Source organism: Alnus glutinosa, chromosome 12 (assembly GCF_958979055.1).
Source record: "Alnus glutinosa chromosome 12, dhAlnGlut1.1, whole genome shotgun sequence".
Lineage (NCBI taxonomy): Eukaryota > Viridiplantae > Streptophyta > Magnoliopsida > Fagales > Betulaceae > Alnus > Alnus glutinosa.
The window spans coordinates 1,733,909-1,757,027 of record NC_084897.1 but is presented as its reverse complement, the minus strand read 5'-3'; the positions used below and the strand labels follow the sequence as shown (position 1 = coordinate 1,757,027).

Here is a 23,119-nt window from a genome sequence, read left to right as displayed (position 1 = left end):
ACTAAATTGTGTTTTTAAAAATAACATTTTCAAGTCACACATTTTAAAATTATTATTTTAAATTACACTTTTTGAAATCGTAAACCTAAATAGACACTTAACACGACTGTGACAATGAGGTTTGCCTTTCGCAAAACGAATGTCGTTTTAATTGTTATCGAAGCTGCGAGTTTCTGAACGACATCGTTTCACTGCGCCGAATCTATCCGATCTTCCACCGGTTCACGGACCACAATTCAAACGTCTTCGCAACACCTCCACGACGCTCTCTACCTGATCCTCCTAGTGCCAAACGACACCGTTTTCTCAGTCCGTCACGGTCCAAATCTCCGATCGAAATCAACTCAGCAGCGAAATAGGAAGCGAAAATGGCGGCCGTCGACGTTCCACTGGACGACAAGGCCAAGCGAATGAGAGATCTACTCTCGAGCTTCTATTCCCCGGATCCTTCCATGTCCTCCTCCCCCGATACGACGTTGTCTTCCTCCAAACGCACCACCCTCGACGCCATCAACTCCCCCTCCTTCGATCCCGACCAGTACATGAATCTCCTGGTTCGCCTTAACCCTATGTTGCTTATGTTCAGAGCTCAAATGCCTGGTTCTTGTAGAAATGAATGCTATATAGTGCATTGATTGGTTAGTTTGAATTAGAGAGGGGAATCTGGTTGAAATGAAGTTGTGTGATGTTATTGAAGATGACAGGAGTTGATTGTGGGAAGTTTTGGTTCTTGAACATGTTTGATTTGAATTGTGCAGGTGGAAAAGTCGAATTTAGAAGGGCTTTTGCAGCGGCACGTAGAAATGTCAGCGGAGATAAAGAATCTCGACACTGACTTGCAAATGTTAGTCTATGAGAATTATAACAAGTTTATTAGTGCGACGGATACGATCAAGAGGTAATTCTTTCCATTTCTATGATATGCTGATATAGAGTTTGGTTGTTGTGGATCACTATTGTGTAATTTTGTTATATATAAAGAATATTAGTGTAACGTTGTGTTTTGTTTAGGATGAAAAGCAATATCGTAGGCATGGAGTCGAATATGGAACAGCTCCTTGATAAGGTGTGTGTGGAATTTTTCTTTGTTCTATGTTTGTTGAAATGGGGTTTTTGTTTTTGAGCTAAAATTGGAAAAGAAGCTTGGAGTAGGAATCACGTCCACTGTGCCTATGGATGCAGATAATGTCTGTGCAATCTAGAAGTGATGGAGTGAACACTTCACTTTTTGAAAAGAGAGAACACGTAGAGAAATTGCATCGCACCCGTAATCTCCTTCGTAAAGTTCAGGTATTCAAGTAGTAGTAACGAGTAAATGTTTAACAGTGGCACCTCCTATCTGTTGCTAGAATTTATGGTCTGAATTTATTTTTATTTATATATGTTTTTCATTTAGTTTTCTCCTCAATGAAAACTGAATCTGTCCCTTAAGGTGAACCTAAGCTTCTACAGCATCAATTGCAAATAATTAAGTTTTGACCAATGGGAAGGGCATATATGTTATACAATAAGTATGAGATGCCTTCTATCAGCTTTAATACAAGCTATTTGACTGGGGAACTTGCTGGCTTTCTAGAGATGACGTGTAGTAAGCTATACTATTCGATATTGGGGTTTTAGCACACATGCTCCTGTTAAGTTTACAGTAATAGTTGTATCTCAATGCAATGCTTTTTATCTTGGTTTTATTTTTATTTATTTTTGTGTGTGTGGGGGGGGGGGGGGGGGGGGGGGAGGGACTGAGAGAGGGGTTTAATGCATTTCTTTTAATCTTTAATGGGGGCTTGTATTGAGATCCATTGTGGCAAATTCTGATAAAATGGATACATTCTATGTAGCAAGAGGGTAAAGAATTGTTTTCTTTTTGCTCACAGCATGGCTCTGGGATTCGTTTCTGATAAATGTATGATACTTATATGTAATTTTTGGAGTTTTCCACGTATGAGTTACACAGATTTCATCTTTGTGATAAAGAGCAGTTCATTTATGATCTACCCGCTAGACTTGGAAAGTGTATCAAATCAGAGGCCTATGCTGATGCAGTCAGGTTCTACACTGGAGCTACGCCAATTTTTAAGGTTATTTGTTTCTTCATCAGGGTGTTTTAATTTTTGGGTTAATCTTTGTATCAATTTTGTTTTTGGGGCATTAGTTTCTAGTCACATTGTACCTCATTGGTGAACTGTTTCTCCATTTTCCTTCACTAGGCATATGGAGATTCATCGTTCCAGGATTGTAAACAAGCATCTGAAGAAGCAATAGCGACAATTATAAAGAACTTGGAGGTATAGTGTCCTTTCATTTTATACCGGTCAGGTTGGCTTTGTTCTTTACATGTCATTGCAAAGTCCCCTTGCCACCATGATTTCCAAAATTAGAGAAAAAATATGCGGATTTAAACTCACTATTCTTCACAACCAAATGGGTTGTCTTTGCAACAGATACACGCACAAAAAAATGAAAAGAAAAGATTTTTTTTTTTATTGCTAACATCCTCAGCTGAATTTAACAGTCATGTGATGACTCTGTTGTTCAATTTTTGGTAGTGACTTGTTGCAAAAAATATTTTCAATCATGTTTATGCTCTCTATATTTGGAGTGTATCATGAATTTGTAAGTGAGCTTTCTATTTTTTATGTGCATATGAAGCAGACATGCATCTATTAATCCATGGATCGATATAAAACGGCGGTAATTATGTAAAACAAGTTGCTACGAAAGAGAAATGAGAGCCTAACCCTAAGAGGTTGGCCCGAGTGATAAGTCACTTGGCCTTGGAGCCTCATGAAACATGAAGACTAAGGTTCGACCCCCTTTGAGTGCAAACAATTTCTTGGGGCCACGTCCGTGGGCGAAAGCCCAAGCTTTACTCGACCCGTGTGGAGGGGGCGCTTTGCACGATGTCCCAAGGATGTAGTTGGGGTGAAGCCCGGATACCCCGGTTATCAAAAAAAAAAAAAAAAACAAAGAAAAAAAGAAACGAGATCCCCTTCTGTTGAAGGAGGTCTTAATTTATTATGTTTGCTGTTAGTAATGATGTTGTACTTCAAACATGGGATACATATTCATTCCATATGCACATCTTAACGTTTAGATGTGAGCCTTAAGGCTGAGAATCTCTTCAAGTGAACTGCCACTGGTTGAATGGTTAGGTAGCACTGTTCTCATGTAGCGCTCCTGGAATCAAATCACAAAAGATTGGTGAATGTTGAGTTGTTGACAATGGGCAAGCTTAGAATAGAACCCACCCACAAAAGAAAAAAAGAAAGAAAGAAAAAGAAAATGTTGAGAATTTGTTGAAAGTGAACCTCTAAGTACAATTTTCACATGCTGTCACGGTGAATCCCCATGAATTGTACTTTGAGGCATACTGGACAAAATTTTATAGAAAGGATTCCAAGATATCCACTTAGCCAAAAGATTTTTTTTTTTGCAAGATCTGAGGATTGGAATTTATGGATACTTGTATGCTACAGCACCGCAAATATAACCATTCCATTGTGTTGAGCAGCAATAGAATGTACATATGAAGGTGATAGATAAATAGAAGTACAATTTTGTGCTGCATAACTTGCTGACAGAGAAAAAAAAGGCCCTTTTGGCGGAGATCCAGTCCCTTGATTTGCTAGAGGAGGATAGGTCCCTTGAAGAGGAGGATAGAGAGTTAAAAGGGCTGTGCTGAAAGCAGATTTGGAGAAAGTAGTTCTTATGCAAGAGTCAGATGGAGGTAGAAATCAAGGGTGACTTGCTTGAAAAAAGGGGATCAAAATACGAGATTTTTCCACCGTCTTGCAAATTCCCACAGGAGGAATAACTTTATATCCGGTCTTAGCATTGATGGTTTAGATACTTCCAATCAAGAGGTAATCAATGATACTATCATTCAATTCTATATGAATCTCCTTACAGAAATGACTATTTGGTGGCCCAAATTAGATGGTTTGGAATTTCCCTCGGTAGATGCTGGGGAAGTGGATTGGTTGGAGAGACCGTTTCAAGAGGACGAAGTCTATAAGGCGTTGCTAAGTATGGATGGAGATAAAGCATCGGGGCCAGATGGATTCACTATTGCCGTTTTCCAATTGTGTTGGGTGATTGTGTAGAATGATCTTATGTGAGTTTTCCATAATTTTCATGAGGACGGTCTATTTGAGAAGAGCCTTAACGCAACTTTCATCACGAAGTTTGGACAATTGGAAGTAAGAGATTTCATACCTATCAGCTTGGTGGGAAGTGTCCTATAAGATTTTGGCTATTAGAATGAAGCAGGTGTTGGGTTCACTCATTTCTATTAATCAGAATGCTTTTATAGAGTATAGACAAAGAGGCTTTAGTGTCAGATTACTTAGAAGCTCTAGGCTCTTATGCCCATTGGAATTCGAGTTTTCTCAGGGCGATCCAGGATTGGGAACTTGAGTCTCTTGTTACATTCCTCGATCTTTTATACTCTTTGGAAACCTTTTCGAGTGAGACAGATAAAATGTTACGGTCCCTAGCCCGTAATCACAGGTTTGAAGTGAAGAGCTTCTACAACACATTATAATCTGGAGATTCTTCCTTTATTCCTTGGAAGAACTTTTGGAAGGTGAAGGCCCCATCTCATATTGCTTTCTTCACTTGGACGGCAGGCTTGGGTAAAATCTTTACGATTGACAACCTTAAGAGGCGGGAACTTACTCTTGTCAACTGGTGTTGTCTTGATAAGAAGAGCGAAGAGACCATAAACCACCTTCTCATCTATTGCGAATTTACTAGAGAGTTATGGCACCTGGTTCTCATTCTTTTTGGAGTCTCTTGGATCATGCCGGGGACTATTTTAGAGTTACTTCATTGTTGGATGATGCAAGGGTGGCGACAATCCAAAGAGGCCATTTGGAAAGTCATTCCTTCTTTATGTATGTGGACTATTTGGAGAGAAAGAAATAGTTGTCTTTTCGAGGACTGCGAGACTAATGTGCTTCTCTTAAAAGCCTCTTTTCTTAAGCTCCCTTTTAAACTTGGCACTTTTGTTCCTAATTTCTCCTCCTCTAATCTTGTAGATTTTGTTAACATTTTAGATTTTCGATCCCATTAGGGTGGTTGCCTCTCTTGTATACTTTTTGTGTACGCATCTTCTTTTTCTTCTTCAATAAATTTTTATTCATAAAAAAAAACTTGCTGACAGTCATTAGTGTATCCAAACACTCTCCTAATTTGACTTTGTTTGTTTTCTTACTTTATCTAGGGAAAGCTATTCTCAGATTCTGAATCCATACAAGCAAGAGCTGAGGCTGCAGTGCTTCTTAAGCAGTTGGATTTTCCGGTTCGTACTGCCCTTTTCACAACTTTTTTTTGTAATGGAAACATTTGATGTATGGATATGTTGCTGAAAATGTTATTGGTGAAAAGATGAGGACTATCCTCTTTCGTTATTTCTATTTCAAAAGTCTCATGTTGCCTACTTGTTGTAGAATTTACAGCATAAATGTGAAATATTATTTGCTCAAGTGGATTCTACTCTTAAGCAAATATTATCAAGATTCTTTTGATCTATCGAAGTGCATATGATGACAGATTTCCCACATATTGGCAGGTGGAAAGCTTAAAGGCTAGACTACTGGAAAAGTTGGCACAATCTCTTGCAGAACTTCAGCTTAAGACTGAAGAATTAAGCATTGCTTCAGTAGATTCTTCTAAAGAAGGAAGCATTCCTGGGACAGCTCCTGCTGCTGCTCATGAGGTAAGTTGTGACAATGTAGCATCTTTTTCGTCTCTTAAGTTTAGCAGGTAGGATGTGAAGATTCGTATTCCCTACCCCTCCTTGCCAAAAAGAAAAAGAAAAATGAATCTTACTGTTATGGGTATTGAGTAGAAATTCCTATCTTTGTTTAATCAAAGGATGTAGGTTTTCTTTTTGAAAAAATATTTTTTTTTTTTCGTTGTTTTATGTGCTTTATGATGACTTTCTGTTTGGAGTTACAATGTTTATCACTTTTCTTAGCTGCCCGTAAACAATTGTCAGACTAATCGAGATGACACTTGTATCAATTTTCTAAATATAGGCTTCTGTTCGTGAGTTTGTGGAGGCTGTTCGTGCTTACCGAGTAATATTTCCTGATTCAGAAAACCAGCTAGTTAAACTTGCACAAGACGTGGTTACCAAGTAAGTGAGTATCTTCATCAATTTTCCCAATTTGTTTACGGTTTCTGCTTATTATTCATTTTGATTGATTGAAACACAGCAGCATGAAGAATTTGTTCAATTAACATGGTGTTTTTTTTTTTTCAGGCACTTTGAAATGACTGAGGAATATGTAAAGAAACAGATTTGTTCTGCTGAGCTATTGCATGTTCTTCGTAAGTAGAATAATTGTCTTTGCATCATGTTTTATCCTACAGCTGTGATTCCCTTCTACACCAGTATATACTTTTAACTATTTTTTTGAGCCTGTTCTTGTAATCTCCATCATTATAATAAATTTCTTGCACAAATGCTTTAGTGCGATGATCAATCCTCTTCTGCTTCCTTTTTTATGTGAGAATGTATTCAAGGCTAAGTTAACCAAGTGCAGATCTTTGTGTTATGCGTAAGCTGCTTTCATGTGGCACAACCATGGAAGTCCTTGCTGATACAAAAAAAACTGCCACCATAGCTCTGCAGAAGGGCATTGTGGCAATACCCAGAAGCTCCATTCATGTTAGGGTTATGAGTTCACCTTTGGACTAAGTTGCTATGCCTACCAACTTGGGATCATTTGCTGCATTTGTGTCATTACCTATTGAATGCTAGGTGTAGTGTCTTCCAATTGGCTGTTTGTAGTCCACTAGGGATATGAGAGGGTTTCTTTTGCTTCCTTCGAATGATGGTCTATGAAATGTAGAATGGTGCTTTAAAAAAATAGTATTTGCTAATTATGGAATAAATTCGGCCGTAGCTCTCTTATCAGTTATATTGCAGGTTTAATGAAAATAATTCAATATTATAATTTAAAGTCATTTCCTTATCATTTTGCATTTCTTGCGATGATTGCCAATTTGCATGCAGGAATTATTTGGACAGATGTACTCCTGATGGATGAAGTGTTACATGAGGCTGCTCTCCCTGATTATTCTTTGGAGGTTTTTCTTTGAAAATCATCTGAACTATTGATTAATGTTAATCTGTGCTTGCATTTCTTCTGCCCTCCCCTATCATTATATGTTCTTAATGATTTCCTGTTGAAGGATGAATTGGTACCACTGATTTGCCCCTGTATGGTTTCAGGCTGCCAAGGTTGCTCTCAGGCAGTATGTTGCCAGCACATTTTCTCATCTTCTACATAATATCTCAGGTTATTTATACTGTAATTTTTCCAACAAAATCTTAATTTTCCAATTTGATCCGAAAGGAAAGACATTAAAAAACACGGATTGATTTGTGTTTAAATAAATAAATAAAAATAAAAAAGAACAGAAAATGATAAAGAACTCTGTCCCACGAGTTAGCTGCTGGTTTATTGCTTGGGACATAGAAACACCTTAAAGTGGCATAGACTCTTATATTTAGAATAAATTGATGGTTGGCATATTTCATGTTATGTTGAATATTAGATCTTAATAGTCAAGCATCTTTGCTTGAGTTAGTTCAATCTTATCCTTGGAGAGGCTGAAAAGTTCTGAGTTAAATTTTGTTTGAGATGCAGGTTCCCTTACAAAAGTCCATGTGAGACAAAAGGATGGAGCAGAAGTGTATTCCTTGCAGATTGCCCTGGAGGCCAGCAAAAAAGCAGTGCTTCAAGGCAGCATGGATGTCTTACTGGTAATATAGATGCTTTGAAAATGAACTTGCTTATGCATGCAGGTTTCATTGGTAGATCTTTTCTGCTCATAAACCATATCATTTCAAATTAATGTGCTTCAACCTTAGATATTTTTCCACTGACATATTTTAGCATGCCGTCTGTGCTCTCTCTCTCTCTCTGACCCCAAACAAAAAAAAGGCAAGTATTGCTTGGACGCGTAGATTTAAAGTGCATGAAGTACTCTACAGTTTTTGGAACATGGATTTTAAATATCTTTTCAAAAGTTTCCCCAGTGTTCATTCATGTTAATTATTTTTATGATTAAGTTTTTTTTTTTTTTTTTTTTGGGTGCAAAAATTAGTGACTTACCCTTGTTTTTGAGTACCTGCTCTTTTTATGTATCATCGCTCTTAATCACCCTTTTTATTACGCATATGCATGCCTCTTCATTTAGGTTTTGAATCTCGTATTCTGTTTTTCCAGGACTTCCGCCAAATTCTTGAAGACAACTTGGATCTACTAGTTCAACTGAAAGACTTTATTATTGATTTTGTCCAAGAAGGATTTCAAGATTTCTTCAGGGCGCTTGATGATCACTTCCTTTTGCTTTCAGGAAAAAAGAATTCAGCCAGTCTAGGTCAAGGTTTTGCAGAGGGAACACAAGTAGACAAAGCTTTTGCCGGCCTTGTCCTGGTGCTGGCTCAACTTTCTGTTTTCATCGAACAAACTGCCATTCCGAGAATCACTGAGGCAAGGAGCCACCTGATTGTGTTTTATGTAGCATTTCTTTTAGAAGCATCAACTACTGCAATTATAGTTCTCTCATTGTGCTCAGGGGCTTGTTTTGAAGTTTCATCTTCTACTTGTCAGGAAATAGCAGCTTCTTTTTCTGGTGGAGGTGCTAGAGGCTACGAATATGGGCCTCCCTTTGTTCCTGGGGAAATTTGTCGAATTTTTCGTTCAGCTGGAGAGAAGTTTCTGCACCTTGTATGAGCTAAAACTTCTGTAGTTTGGTTTCTAGTTTCATTTGGGCTAGTAGATTAGGGAACAATGATGTGGGTTTTGGATTAGGAGATTACATCATGTTTTCCTTACATCTCATTGATGTGTCCTCTTTTTGTTCATTCATTTTCTAAAGTAGGAATACTGCACCTATTTTATGACGTTGATCTTTGATTTTGATTACTTATTCCGTCGCTTTGAAAAAGGATGATGGTTTCCAGATAGGGGATTGCAAATTGGCTTTATGTTAGCCTGCCTCTGTCTATAGAATACAAATCCACTTTGGAACTGTAAATATGCCTTATTCCATTTGGGTTAATCAAGAGTTCGTTGAGAGTGTTACCCTTGTGATGCCATTTCCCACTTACTGTCTGACGTATCTTTTTTGTATGCGCCTTTGGCTTTGGTCTGTTTTGAATATTTTATATTCAGTTGCTTAAACATATGACAACAGATAATAATCTTATTTTTTCTTTCCAGTATATAAATATGCGAACTCAGAGGATATCACTTCTCCTGAAGAAGAGGTTTACAACACCAAATTGGGTCAAGGTAAGTTTGCTTTATGGCTATGTTCCATTGATTTGAAGAAAATACCCACCATATGAATAGCTTGGTTTTGAACTTGTCTGATATTCGTAAAATTTGTGCAGCATAAGGAGCCCAGAGAAGTTCATATGTTTGTTGATTTATTTCTCCAAGAGGTAATTACATCTGTTGATTTTCATGTTTAAATTCTGTGGTTAATATCTTTCCAATTAAATGTTAAGATTTCTGAATTGTATGTATGACTGCCTGTTTTTGATAAATGTTACTTTCCTGCAAACCCCAAGTATTTAAACTTGTATTGCATGAACCCGTACATGCCAATTAATTCACAGCAAAATCAAGACACACCTTTAACTTCCTTTGACTTCTTTACTAGCTCGAAGCAATAGAAGGTGAAGTAAAGCAGATTTTGCCTCAAGGGCTGCGAAGGCATCGTCGCAATGACAGCAATGGAAGTACTACCTCATCAAGGAGCAATCCATTACGAGAGGAAAGGCTGAGTCGGTCCAATACCCAAAGGGCCAGGAGCCAGCTCTTGGAAACTCATCTAGCAAAATTGTTTAAGCAAAAAGTTGAAATTTTCACAAAAGTTGAATACACACAGGTACTGAGTTCTCTTAGTGTTGGTGGAGAAAATAATTGCATTGGCACATCAACAACATGAACTGAGCTCGCTTGTAAACTGCAGGAGTCAGTGGTAACAACAGTAGTTAAATTGTGCCTTAAAAGTTTCCAAGAATTCGTCCGACTCCAGACTTTCAATCGGAGTGGATTCCAGCAAATACAGTTAGATATTCAGTTCCTAAGGACTTCTTTAAAGGAAACTGTTGAAGATGAAGCCGCCATTGACTTTCTGCTTGATGAGGTAAAAGAAAATAGTTTGACCATGGGTTCTGAACATTTGACCTCCCATAACTTTTCTATTAGAAATTGTGTAAATATTTTCCAAGAGAGATAAAGGGGAAAGTTAGGAAACCATCTCTGATCTCTTTCTCTCTCTCTCTCTCTCTCAGGTGATTGTTGCTGCTTCAGAGCGTTGCCTGGATCCAAATCCTTTGGAACCCCCCATTTTGGACAAACTTATACAGGCAAAATTGGCAAAAAAACAGGGATCAGAGTCCAATCGCTCCATAAACATCTGATGGTGGTGAGATCGGTGATCACAATGACCTTTAATTCTTGGTCTCTCAGACTCTTCCTTATTTGAATTCCTGCACTAGGGTTTTCTAAATATGCTTTGTTGGTCAAAGTATCAAATGTATATCTGAGAAAATGAACGATTCTATGTAGCTTCTACCGACATCCTTGTGTTTCTGTGGGGCCGGGGGCCAATTGAGTTCATCTTCGAGGCCCATGATGCTCTCTAATTGTATTTGCCTTGGCCGTTGGCGGTGTAATAATTTACTACTGTATGAAGAGTACGGGAATTTTTCACCCATCGATAACTTGATAGCCCTTGGTTTTGTATATTTGATAATATATTACTGTGATATTCATGATATGACAGCTTCTTTTTCTTTTCTTTCTTTCATCAATTCCTTTAGAGAAAATTGTAAAATCAGTCCACGTGGGTGATCCACCGATTTGCAAACATCCTTGTGCTAAGCCAAAAAAAAGCAAATAGATGTGTCAGGTTAGATCCAATCGTACAAAAACATGTGTCACCCACAATAATAATAATTAAAAAAAAAAATCTAAGCATAAAATCTCCTTTAACCTCCCATCCCATCTCTGTGAATTTTGGTACCATATCTGTAATTTTTGTCAAAGTAGAGACTTTTGGATTATTTCCAACTTTATATGGGATAGTTAAATTACAAACCCCCCCCCCCCCCCTTTTTTTTTTCTTCTTCTGTTTTTTTTTTTAAAAAAAAAAAAAATTAGGAATCAAGATATTCATGATGTTGAAGCAATTCTTCCGACGGTTAGACCAAAATGATTCGCTGGTTCTCGGAAGAATTAAGGACGCTTCGATGCTTAAGTTAATATATTATTTGACAAAATAACTTAGTAAAAAAAAAAAAGCTTTTAGATATAGAATGTATCTGAGCATGGTCTTTTATCTTTGGGAGAATATTGGTGTTGTTTGGCAAATACTTGTATAGAACATAATAGAGGGTTGTTAATTTTGAAATTAGTAAAAAGTGATGGTGTGATATAAAGTAAAATGAATTTGTACAGAAAAGTGAAAAAATTTTGTATCATATAAATTTTTTATTTGAATAGTAATAAAAAAATTATTGATATGATATAAAAAAAAAAAGTTCGAATATTTTGACGTTGATTATTATTGAAAAATATAAAAAAAAAAAAAAAAAAAATGAATAATGACGCCTACTATTTTGTTCCGTTCCTGGCTTTTCTGAAACAAGCCCATTGTCTTTTAACATAAGAAGATCTGAAATGATGCATAGATGCTTGCCACATGATAGTCACATATCTCTTTGATTTTTGTTCAATTATTTTTTGAGTAATGATTGAATACCACCCAAAGACACAACTTTTCATCACCTTGCCTATGTGGCAAGGTGGTCCCCTACTACTTTTTGAATTTTTTTATTCTTTAAAAATAAATTAAGGTAGGGAACTACCTTGCCACATTGACAAGGTGATAAAAAATTATATATTTAACCTTTGGGTAGTGTTCAATCATTACTCTTATTTTTTATCTAGTGACAGTGGAGTAAATGTATAGTTATTTCCCATATAGCTGGCTACTTAAGTGAGGTCCACTAGTAATTTATTGTAGATTTCATAAGATAAATTTATGGTAAAATTTTTAAGAGATAAATGACAATTTTAAATATGAATTGTAAATATTTATGGTACGCGCTATCTTTTTGATTCAAGACAGCTTTAACTATAATTCTCATACAACTGCCAGGGCCAGCCAATCAGTGAGAATACAGAATAATAATATAGAAAAAAATAATTTAAGGAAATAAATTAACCTTCTCTAGAAAAGGAATATTCCAAAATAAAACCAGAATAAAAAAAGAAAAGGAAGAGTAGTTGAAGTGCCTTGAACGTGATCCAGCTGTCGTCACCGCTTACGCCAGCCTTGACACCGACACCAAACCTATCAAAATCCGCCACCTCTTTATTATTTATCATTATATTTCCTCACCCACCAACACCCGCACACGTTTTTCCTCTATAAAGCCACCTTTCCGGACCTTGCAAAACCTTCTTTCCCTTCGTATTTATCCATTTCTTTAATCTTCGCCTCATCTCCCTCTTCCACAAAGCGAAACGAAGACTTCTTCTTCTCTTTGTTCATTTAGCTCCTCTTGCAATTGCAATAGCAGTTTGGTTTTCTGATTGGGTTAAGATCTTTGATCCTAATCTCTGATCTGATACAAATCTAGGGTTTTAGGCTCCGATTTCCTCAATGAATTTAGATTTTCTATGACATACACCATCCTCATGCGTCGAATTCGTTTGGTCCACTCGTTCTCGGTTGTATTTCTGTACTGGTTCTACGTTTTCTCATTGAATTATTTCCAGATGTAATTGAAAATCTGTGTTTCTGATTGCTTATTCCTCAAATTTTTAGTAGTCTAACTCGTAGAACCCTAATTTTCCGTGAATTTCACGATTTTCGTTTCCTAATTCATTAAATTAAGAATTAAAACCCCCGATTTGGTGACTCTTTTTTGGGGGAAAATATACTAATGGCTTCGATTCAAGGACCTGCGAGCTCTGGATCCGACGGCGACCCGAGATCCGCAACGTTCGACGAGAGGAAGAGGAAGAGGATGCTCTCGAACCGTGAATCGGCGAGGCGGTCCCGGATGAAGAAGCAGAAGCAGGTGGAGGATCTGACTGGCGAGTTGACCCGGTTGCAGATCGCGAATTCTCAGCTGTTGCAGAGCATCAACGCCAAGGAGCATGCCTACTTGGGAATCGAGTCCGGGAACAACGTTCTCAGGGCTCAGGCGATGGAGCTGACCGATCGCTTGCGGTCCCTGAACTCCGTGCTTCAGATCATCGAGGAGGTGAGCGGGCTCGCCATGGATATCCCGGAGATACCCGACCCGATGTTGAACCCGTTGCAGTTCCACCGTCCGATCATGGCGTCCGCTGACATGTATCTGCTTTGATCAAAGCGATCAAGTAGCGTACGAACATCATCAGCAGCTCTTTCCTGTGCGAGTCATTTTGTCGTCTAGATTTACGTGGTTTTTTAGCTTTACCTGGTGTCGTTTTAAATAATGTCGGTGCGCTATGAAGCGCGAGCTTGATATGTGTATGTGGGTCGTCTTGGTTCTCTCTCTCTCTGTTTGGTATGTAAAAAGAGTTTATATATCATTTTGGCATTGTCGTTTGATTCCTATTCAGTTGACTCTAGCTTGCCGTTCGTGTTTAACAAACAATACACCAACTACATTTAAAAGATTTGGTATAAATATCTCATATTAAGGTTGGATGACTGTTTCCAAACAAGCCGTTTCCACAAAATTTGATTAACAAACAATTCAATGTTTGATTCTCTTCGTTGATATTGAAACTCAAATAATCGTTTTGATTCTAGTAGTCCATGGTGAAATTTGGATGATTGAGCTAATATCCTAAAATTAAGGTAGTTGAGAAACTTGGGACCTCCTTCACAAACTGAATCAATTGCCTCTTTATGGTAGTTTGATGAACTCTAAACCTCCTTCACAAAACAAATCAGTTTGAGTAACAATGGTATGTGGTATGACAGTTTATTCATCAATTTCGTTGATTAAAAAATAATGGTAGAAATCATATTTTTATTTTATATTGTGTCATTTATTGCTTGAAGAAGAAAATAATTTAAGAACTAATTAATAGTGCCACATCACTAAAATAAAGTAAAAAGAAAGTAAAAAGTAAATAAAGTAAAAAGTAAGATAAAAATGTAGTATATATCACAAGTGAATTTGGCTTTCAACCTCGGTTTCAATTTTTTTTCTTCTGGGTTTTAGGGTTTGATGGTGGAAAAAATGAGACGAGGAAGTTGGAAGGGTCTTCCAACTGGTAGTTATCCGAGAAAAGCCTCAATGGTTTGTGGAATACAAATGGCGGCACAACCTTATCAGCATTTTTGACCATTTTTGACCAGTAAACAATTGCGTAAGCAACTTCACTTTTCTAGCTGGACACCAATCATTCAAACGAGATGATTGAAAAGTGAAAAGTGATGATTTTTCCCCCCACCCCAGATGACTAATTGAAAACCCCTTTCCCGTCTCCCCCAATTTTTTCCCCCACCCCCGAGCCCACGCAGCAGGCTTTTGAGAATTATTTTTCACATTTCTGCCCTTTCACTCTCATCCAGCTTTTCTTTTTGCTTAGAAAAATCCAAAAGCTGCAACGGATAGTCGGATAGATATGACTAAAAGACATTATTGCCCTCCAAGAAAAAAAAAATTCCCCTTACCAAAAAAAAATAAAAAAAAAATAAAATTCAATCATCCATAACAGATCCAAACGTGCCCTTACAAAAATCACCATGACCATCTATGAGACGCAACAACAGTCTTTAAAACGGATCCGGCTTACTACCGCATAGATGCTGTTGTTTAAGACATAGGTTGTAGTTTAAAACTACGTCGTTTTCTGACATCCCAATAATACTCGCTCTGCCTGAAAAAGAGAAAGAAAAAAGAAAAAGAAAGTTAAAGAGAACACTTTCTAGTTCTCTCATCTTCTTAATTTCTTTGTCTATGCAACTGCAATGGCATTCCCCTACCCACAAAGCCCAAACCAAAACCAAGATTCCTAATCCTCTTGCTCTCACTGGTCATAGCCGCCATTTGTAAGCATAATAGTAAATAAAATGCTAATTAAATTCAAGGACAACCAGCGGAATTAAATATAAATACTTCTAGCTATTTTTGCTCAAACATATGAAGAAGTTTTAGTGATAAACAGAAATTTTGCAAAATAAAATTTAGACTAAAGATCTTCTGACCTATGCCTACAGGTGCCAATAAATGGATACACATGGCTGTTTATATAGGTAGGCCAGGGACCCTCATCTTTAATGGTTTAGTTGATTTTATTCCTCCCATCAAGGAATTAATTCGGAATAATTAATATAAAAACCGTTATTTTCATAAATCAAAATGTGGAATATAAAAAACCGTTTAAATCATATTGAATATATTTATTAGAATTACTGTTACAGTAATTAAAAGCCGTAACCGTTACATCAAATTAAATATGACATAAGGGACACTTATGTAATTTCTTACATTCTCCTACTTGGCCCTTATGACACATATAATTCCTTATGATGTCCGGTTCTTCAATATGATTATCACTTTATTTATTCCAACAATTCATGAAATCTTCACACTCACATAAGGAATACTACACATGAATCATAGCGGTAAAACTTTATATAATAAGTTGTCCCTTCCATGTATTATATATAAAATATTCCCGAAATGAGCACTATATGGGCAATCAAACTTTATGAATAAACTTCTCATAAGTTATTCGGGTCCTACTTTAGTTTTATCCCCATGGGTGATATAACAAATGTGCACAAAACTTTATAAACAATAACTTGATGTCTATAGACCAAATAGAGAGAAACTAAGCAAAAATGAATTAATGAATTTCATATACTCCGCATGACTTTATACTTTATTTACCGGTAAACTTTTAGTCATGGGATCCGCAATCATTAATTTAGTACTTATATGCTCAATAGACATTTTATGTCTCCTAATATTATCTCCCATACTAAGATATTTGATGTCAATTTACTTCTGCTTCTACTCTTTATTCTTATAAAAGAAAACTATAGTAGAATTATCGCAGAATATCTTTATGATCTAAGTGTAAAATCGACAATATTGAGACTTTTAATAAAATATCTCATCCATCATGCCTGTGTAGTGAAATTCATAGCATGCAAGAAATTTTAACTTTCTTGGTAGACGTAGTAATTATAGTCTGTTTTCTGCATCTTTATGATATATGCCTCAATAAGAAAATATATACCATAAAGTAGACTTTCTACTATCTACACAATCAGCAAAATTCAAAATCTGAATAACCAACCACCACCAAATGGTAGTGTATCTTTAGGTTAAGTTGTTTTCCTTGGTTTCTTATATATATCGCAAGACTTTATTTGCAACACTTTATTGACTCAGTAATCTTACTGTCAGTCCAATGGTTATAATCTAATGCAAGTCTATAATTGCATTAGGTTGCATGATGCAGATGCTTACAAAAGACCTTTCATTTGCCCTTTGTTCCAATACATTTTGGGACATTTAATATGTACTAAATTTGTCCCTCTTAATTGCTACTGAAGGTGCAAAATCCTTCATTGTAAATCTATCCAAAACTTATTCAATGTAGGCCTTCCGAGACAATATTAATGTGCTTTATGTCTCTAGTGAATCTTTATGTCAAAGACATAAGAGGTTTCACCCAAATCCTTCATTTCAAAGTTTTGTAAAAAATGAACTTCATGTAGCAAACCTGAATTACCACTTGCAAAAAATACTATCTACATACGGGTCTAGAAAGATTACTTCACTCCCATTGACCTTAAGGAATATACACTATTTAACAAGGTTTTCAATAAACAATAAAGGATTAACCTTGTAAAAAGTATATTATCGATGAGAGATATGTTACAACCCATAAATAGAATTCTTTAATTTGCAAGCTTTCTGACTGTTATTTATAAAACCTTTTGATTGTTTCATGTAAACCTCATCTTTAAGATCTCCATTCAAGAAAGTTGTTTTCGCATTCATTTGATGTAGCTCTACCTTAAAATGAGCTACTAATGCTATGATTATCTTGCTGAACCATTCTTGGACACTGGAGATAATGTTTCATGGTAATCAATGCATTTCCTTACGAGTAAAACCATTGGCTACGAGTCTGGCTTGACCTTTTAGCCATGGACTTATCTCTTACTTCATGGCATTGAACCACAATGTAGAGTTTTCTCCACTCATAGCATGTGAAAACAATTTTGGATCATCTTTATGTCTAATGTCAACATCAGACTCTATGAGGTATACAACATAATCACTAAGAATTGTTGATCTCCTTATTCTATAGGATTTTCTTAATTCTACTTCCTTTGCATTTTGCAAAGTCTAAGTAGATTCAAACCGAACCTATTATTCATGAGTTGACAATTCCAAAACTGATTGTAGTTCAAGGTAATCAATTTGATTTTCCATAAGTACAATCAAACATCCTTCATATGAAGGAGTCTTAGTCAACTCTCGTATTTCCTCTAAGTAAAACCTTTGAGGATAAACACTCCTACTAGGTTCAACATCCTCTAAAAATTTTACAATCAACAACTTTAGGATTCTATGAAGGATAATAAAACCTAGAACCCCTTTGAGTTCACTGTATAGCCTATAAAAAAATCCGCTGGTTGTCATTGAATTTAATTTCCTTAGGCAAGGATTATAAACCCTCTCCTTAGCAAGGCAACCCCTTATGTGTAAATTTAAACTTGGCTTCCATCTATTTTATACTTTAAAATGTGTCTTAAGGACAATCTTAGATAGAATCCTATTTAACATATACACAACGGTTTTCAAGACTTTACTCTATAAGGGTAATAGAAGATTAGTATTACTAATCAATTCCCCTTTTGTGTGTACCTACCATAATACTTTTTGCCTATATTAGATCTTATGATCTTCATGTTGTTTCTCTTCTTCTACCTTATAGGTATTGAAAGCATTCAATACCTTAGACTTATTATTTTAGAAGATAGAGATACATAAATCTTATATGGTCATCATTAAAAGAGATAAAAAAAATATCTTTGACCATTTAGGCAATAAGTATGAAAAGGTCAATACCTATCAATGTATATCACCTCAAGAATTTCAAAATGCTCTCTTTAACATCTTTAGTGGTCTTGTTGGTATGCTTTCCCTTATGCAGTCCACACAAGTACCAAAGTCAGTAAATTACCGACTTTTATTTTCTGTATGGAGATATATTTCAATCTCCAAAGCCATAACAATAGCATTTTTTTAAAATTCTCAAATACTCTACTTTACGTCAACAAATATGCATAAATAAACAATAAATTTGCTTCAAAGTTGGGATATAGATAAATTTTAATAAACTATCAACTAATATTCCACCCTAAATAAAAATTTCAAGTTAAAAAATTGAAATTTTATTTAACAAGCTAAAATATAAATTAAACTTTTCTTGAAAATTATGGAATATTTAAAACATTATTGAGGTCCAAAAATAACTGAATTTTAAAATTAATCTATAAATCCCAATAACCTTCAATTATAAACACGTGTTCTGCATTTGTTAACAATGTGGATTGTTAAACCATAATCAATTCACAACATATTTGAGTGAGTCACTAAAAGAGATTCATGACATACTAGATATATGAGATTATCTTTATTTTAAGTCATTTCTCATACTTCATGCAATCTTTCTTTATATGCCATTAATTTTCATTATTGCAGGAGAAATAGGTGTCTTGATTACTATAATACTTTATTGGCACCTTATTCTCATGCTTTTAACAGTTGGACATGATTGCATTTATCGGTCTTTTCCTTAACATGAATAACCATGTGAACACTTTATAGATTCTCTCATATTCTTGAACATACATGGTTAGAAGTTACTTTACTAATCATTTCTCCTTATGTATACCTCAAGATAAAATTCTATATTTAGTTAGAAGAGAGAATTCAAAAAAAAAAAAAAAAATGAAATAGACCAATAATGACTCAAAAATCTCAATCTTTAGGGACTTAGGCTAAGTTATAATATCCTTCATTCCTATAATGGGATTAAAAATACTTTAGAAATTATAAAAAGTTTATCTTTAAAGCTTTTTTCATTAGGGTGCTGGCCAAGTTTTGTTTGAACTAACATGAGATTTTATGAACACATAATTTAGATGATTAGATCACTCCCACCGTTCATACTTAATAATCTCATATGGCATACTTAATTTCGTGGGAGTAGGTGGTTTGTCCACACAGAGCGCCAAGTTTCTAACACCCCAAGGGAAAAAAAACATATTAATCATTTTTCAGTCAGAAAAAAATATTACCTTAAAGTATTGGAATATAAAACTACCAAAAGTAGAGTAATATGAATAGTTGCAATAACTAAGAAAATAAAATAAATACTTTAATGCTATGAAGTAACTTTATTTTAAATTAGCCAATGCCAATTTAAATAGTAAATAGTAAATTTCAACCTACCTGTGGGCAAATGTTGCATCACGCATGAAATTTACCCTTTATTAATAAGACTAATAGATTTAAACATTAATAAATAAAATTCTCCGTACCTGTGGGCCTAAGAGAAACTTTACTTTTAATGCTAAATTTATTATCTTATTCTAATTAAATCATAAAAATAAAAACGTCCATGTGAGGACAAGCAATTAAATTTATAAATTAATTACAACATGATGTTAATTTTTCTATATGAAGTTCAAATGTGTACGACCTTTATGTAATTATTATAAAATTAGGATGCTGTGGCTCTTCCAAAATCATAATAATTATGCTGCAATTCATGAACATCTAATAAATTATTTACGATGTTCATACGTGTAATCCTGATGTAATTATCAATAAAAAAATGGGATGTTGTGGCTTTTCCAATATTATTATGATAATTACGTGTGTGTAATCTTGATGCAATTATCATTCAAAATTGGGATGCTTTGGCTTTCCCAAAATTATCATAATAATTGCAACTTCATTAACATCTAACAACTTTATAGATGCCAACAAATGGTCCCAAGAATATAACAAACCAATACTTTAATGGGGTAAACATCATTTTCCAAGGTGCAACCAGGTGAGTTCCTAGGAAAGTGAAGGGGGTCACTTGGATACACTTAAATCCTAAGATTTTCCTAACCAGAACTTTTCTAAACATTGCATTATTGGCATTACTGTAAACACACCAGCATATATGGTATTGTTAATTATTCTTAGGTTTAGGCATCAAGCAATTTATATATAAATAATATAAATTAAACAATCAAATATATTCTCAAGATTGTATATTAAAGAAACAATAATTTTAATATAGATCAATGCAAATTATAAAATCGCAATATGATGACATAATAAAATACATGGCCCAATGGTTTAGTAGGTGGCCTTAAGCCTTTTACATTTGGTCAACCCAAGTTTTAGACCCCAAATGAGCCAACTTTTTATTTATTTATTTTTAAATTCTTGATGGGCTACTGAAATGGGTTGCTATATTGGATTAGTCCAACCGGGTCAACCCACTTAATCGGGTCGGGCCAAACATTCAAAGTAAAAAAAATCTGATCGGGCTTCTAGGTTTCTGTATAGGGCTAGCCCAAACCGGGTTAACCCACTTAAATGGGCCTTTTTTTTTAACATCTGAATTGAGTTGGGTCAAAATTACCTTGTTCCTCTTCTCTTCCCTCATTTCCACAAATGGGTTCTCAACTCTCACTGTCTTCCTCAAGAACCCTGGAAATCGTCTTCAACTCCAACAACTGGAACCCCCGCGAGAGAACCCACACAGGCCACGAGAAGTACTTGTACTGGGATAGCAGAATCGACTGCCCCAGAAAGCACTGCGACTCCTGCGAGGGTCTGGGTCACCAGGAGTCCAGCCTCAGGTGTGCCCTTGAGGAAGCCATGTTTCTCCAGAGGTATATATAACAGTGTTTGGGTTCGTGGGCTTGTCCTTGTTTTGCGTTTTGACGCTGGGTTTGGAGTTTATGGTCTGTTTGAATATTGTTGACAAAAATGTAGGAAAAGCTTGCAGAGATATAAGAAAGAAGATGAGAGAATTAAAAGGGTTCTCTTTAACTTTCTTTTTCTTTTTTCTTTCTCTTTGTCGGGCAGAGCGAGTATTATTGGGATGTCGGAAAACAGAAAACGACGTAGTTTTAAACTACAGCATCTATGCTGTAGTGTAAAGCCGGATCCCTTTAAAACATCTTAATCCAAGCCGACTGTCATTTTCTTTTCTTCACACACTTCTGATTCCTTTCACTCTAGCAGCACCGCTCTCCACCGTCGCTCGTGACTCTCCTCTCCAGCGTAGCTCGTCCGAAAGGTAATCCCTTAATATCTAGATGTCCAAACTAACTCAAACGTACACAAAGACATATTCCCAGTAATCCCTTTCTGGCCTCGGTTTCCCTTGTTCGTTGTCTTCGATCTCCATCCAATTTAGATTCTTCAGTGCATGCCAACCGCTTCTACACACACAAAATTTTCTTCTAAAAAAAAAAAAAAGGTGGTGCAATGGCCTCTCGCCACCATGGCCAGCAAATCTGTTTGATTTTTTATTTTATTAAAATATTTTTCAACTTTTTAATTTTTACAAAAAGTAATTATGTTTTTTTTTTACTTTTTTTTTTTAAATTTTTTTATATATAATAAAGAGTGAATTTTTCACCTCGCCTTTGTGCTTGACAGTTACCTAATTACTTTTTAATGCAGGGATACTGCAAAATAGCGTCCATTGATGAAAACAAATCTGGTTAGCCACTCACTCAAGTATGAAGTACCTGCCCAGCACATATCTATTATCTAGGGCAAGTTCTTCTTTTAAGTTGTTTTGTTGTTAATGATCATAGAAATAGATTGGCGTTGAAGGCGGAGCAGGAGTTTTGCATATTCAAAGGGAATCCAGGATGTCAAAAATTCATATTATTTTCCCTTTTTATTTATTTATTTTTTATTTTTATTATCAAATGTTTTTTTTGATATTGTTGATACTTTCCGAATATGTCAAAAATATGCTATATATTTATAGGCTAGGTCAGGGATTCTCAAATACAGTAAACACCGTATTGATCCTTACATCAAGGAAGCAATATTATTAATTGATTTTAAAATCAATTAAACGATTCCATTATAGTAGTTTAAATTAATAGAAATTACCATAACCGTAATACCGTATATTATATTTATGAATTAAAATATAATAAATACCGTATATGTGGTATATAGGCTATATATGAAAATAATATCTTACAGTTGAGTCACTTACCAAATTCACATAATATACCAACATTTCTTTTTTCATTTTCTTAGACTATTAGTTGCATGATTTCTTTAAGACTCTAACTCTTGAATTTTTAAAATTTAAGGACAAAACCAAAAGGGAAAAAAAGATTTCTTTAATGAAACAATTTAAGAAAATTTCCTTTGATGCCGTGGTGAAACACAATAAATTTAAGCTAGCATGTGGGAGATTTTTTTGGGATTTTTGTCTACTTATTCAAAAAAGAAAGTATATAAATTCTTGGAATATTATGCAATAATGCCTTTTGTGATTCTGATTTAATTGGTAGCCAAGATTTTGTGAATTATGACCAAGTTTTAAGGGGTCAAAACAAAATATTTCTCACATGTTTTTTCATAAAGAAGATTCATGAATTTATTCTAACATATCAACAAGAGAAAAGCTTGAAATTCCAACACTTCTTTTTAGAATTTGATTTGAACCTGATATGTCTTATGATATTGTGTCACATTTTAAAAAATAATAGATCTCATGGGATTGAGACACATCATGTTGAAACCAAATTCTAGAAAAAAGTGTTTGAATGTTTAACATTCTTTAATTGAAATTTAGATATTGGATTTAAAAAATTAAAAATATTCAACAATATATGAAAATCGGTTATCGATAACCGGTTTAAAATAACCAGATAACCGGCGGTGGGTAAAAACTGCAACCGGTAGACCGGTGACAGTTACGATTATTAAAATAGGAATAATCGAGAACTCCGATTACAGTTACGGTTATAAGCAAATAACCGTAACTGGTTAGACACCCTT

At 35.3% G+C, this 23,119-nt stretch overlaps 2 protein-coding genes across 2 annotated transcripts; both read left to right on the top strand.

Moving 5' to 3' along the window:
- Positions 1-220: 220 nt before the first annotated feature.
- LOC133851844 (vacuolar protein sorting-associated protein 51 homolog) lies at positions 221-10,842 on the top strand. Its single transcript, XM_062288439.1, is given in 21 exon segments — positions 221-554; positions 759-898; positions 1,012-1,066; positions 1,183-1,290; positions 1,980-2,078; positions 2,208-2,285; positions 5,225-5,302; positions 5,573-5,719; positions 6,042-6,142; positions 6,269-6,336; positions 7,025-7,098; positions 7,244-7,310; positions 7,662-7,777; positions 8,244-8,510; positions 8,631-8,747; positions 9,243-9,314; positions 9,416-9,466; positions 9,688-9,915; positions 10,000-10,176; positions 10,325-10,411; positions 10,413-10,842. Coding segments are annotated over 21 exon segments (2,349 nt in total). The 5' UTR covers positions 221-368; the 3' UTR covers positions 10,446-10,842.
- A 1,650-nt stretch (positions 10,843-12,492) lies between these two features.
- On the top strand, positions 12,493-13,647 carry LOC133851778 (bZIP transcription factor 53). Its single transcript, XM_062288354.1, has one exon. It carries the CDS (start codon positions 12,986-12,988, stop codon positions 13,412-13,414), a length of 429 nt encoding a protein of 142 aa, XP_062144338.1. The 5' UTR covers positions 12,493-12,985; the 3' UTR covers positions 13,415-13,647.
- Positions 13,648-23,119: the final 9,472 nt, after the last annotated feature.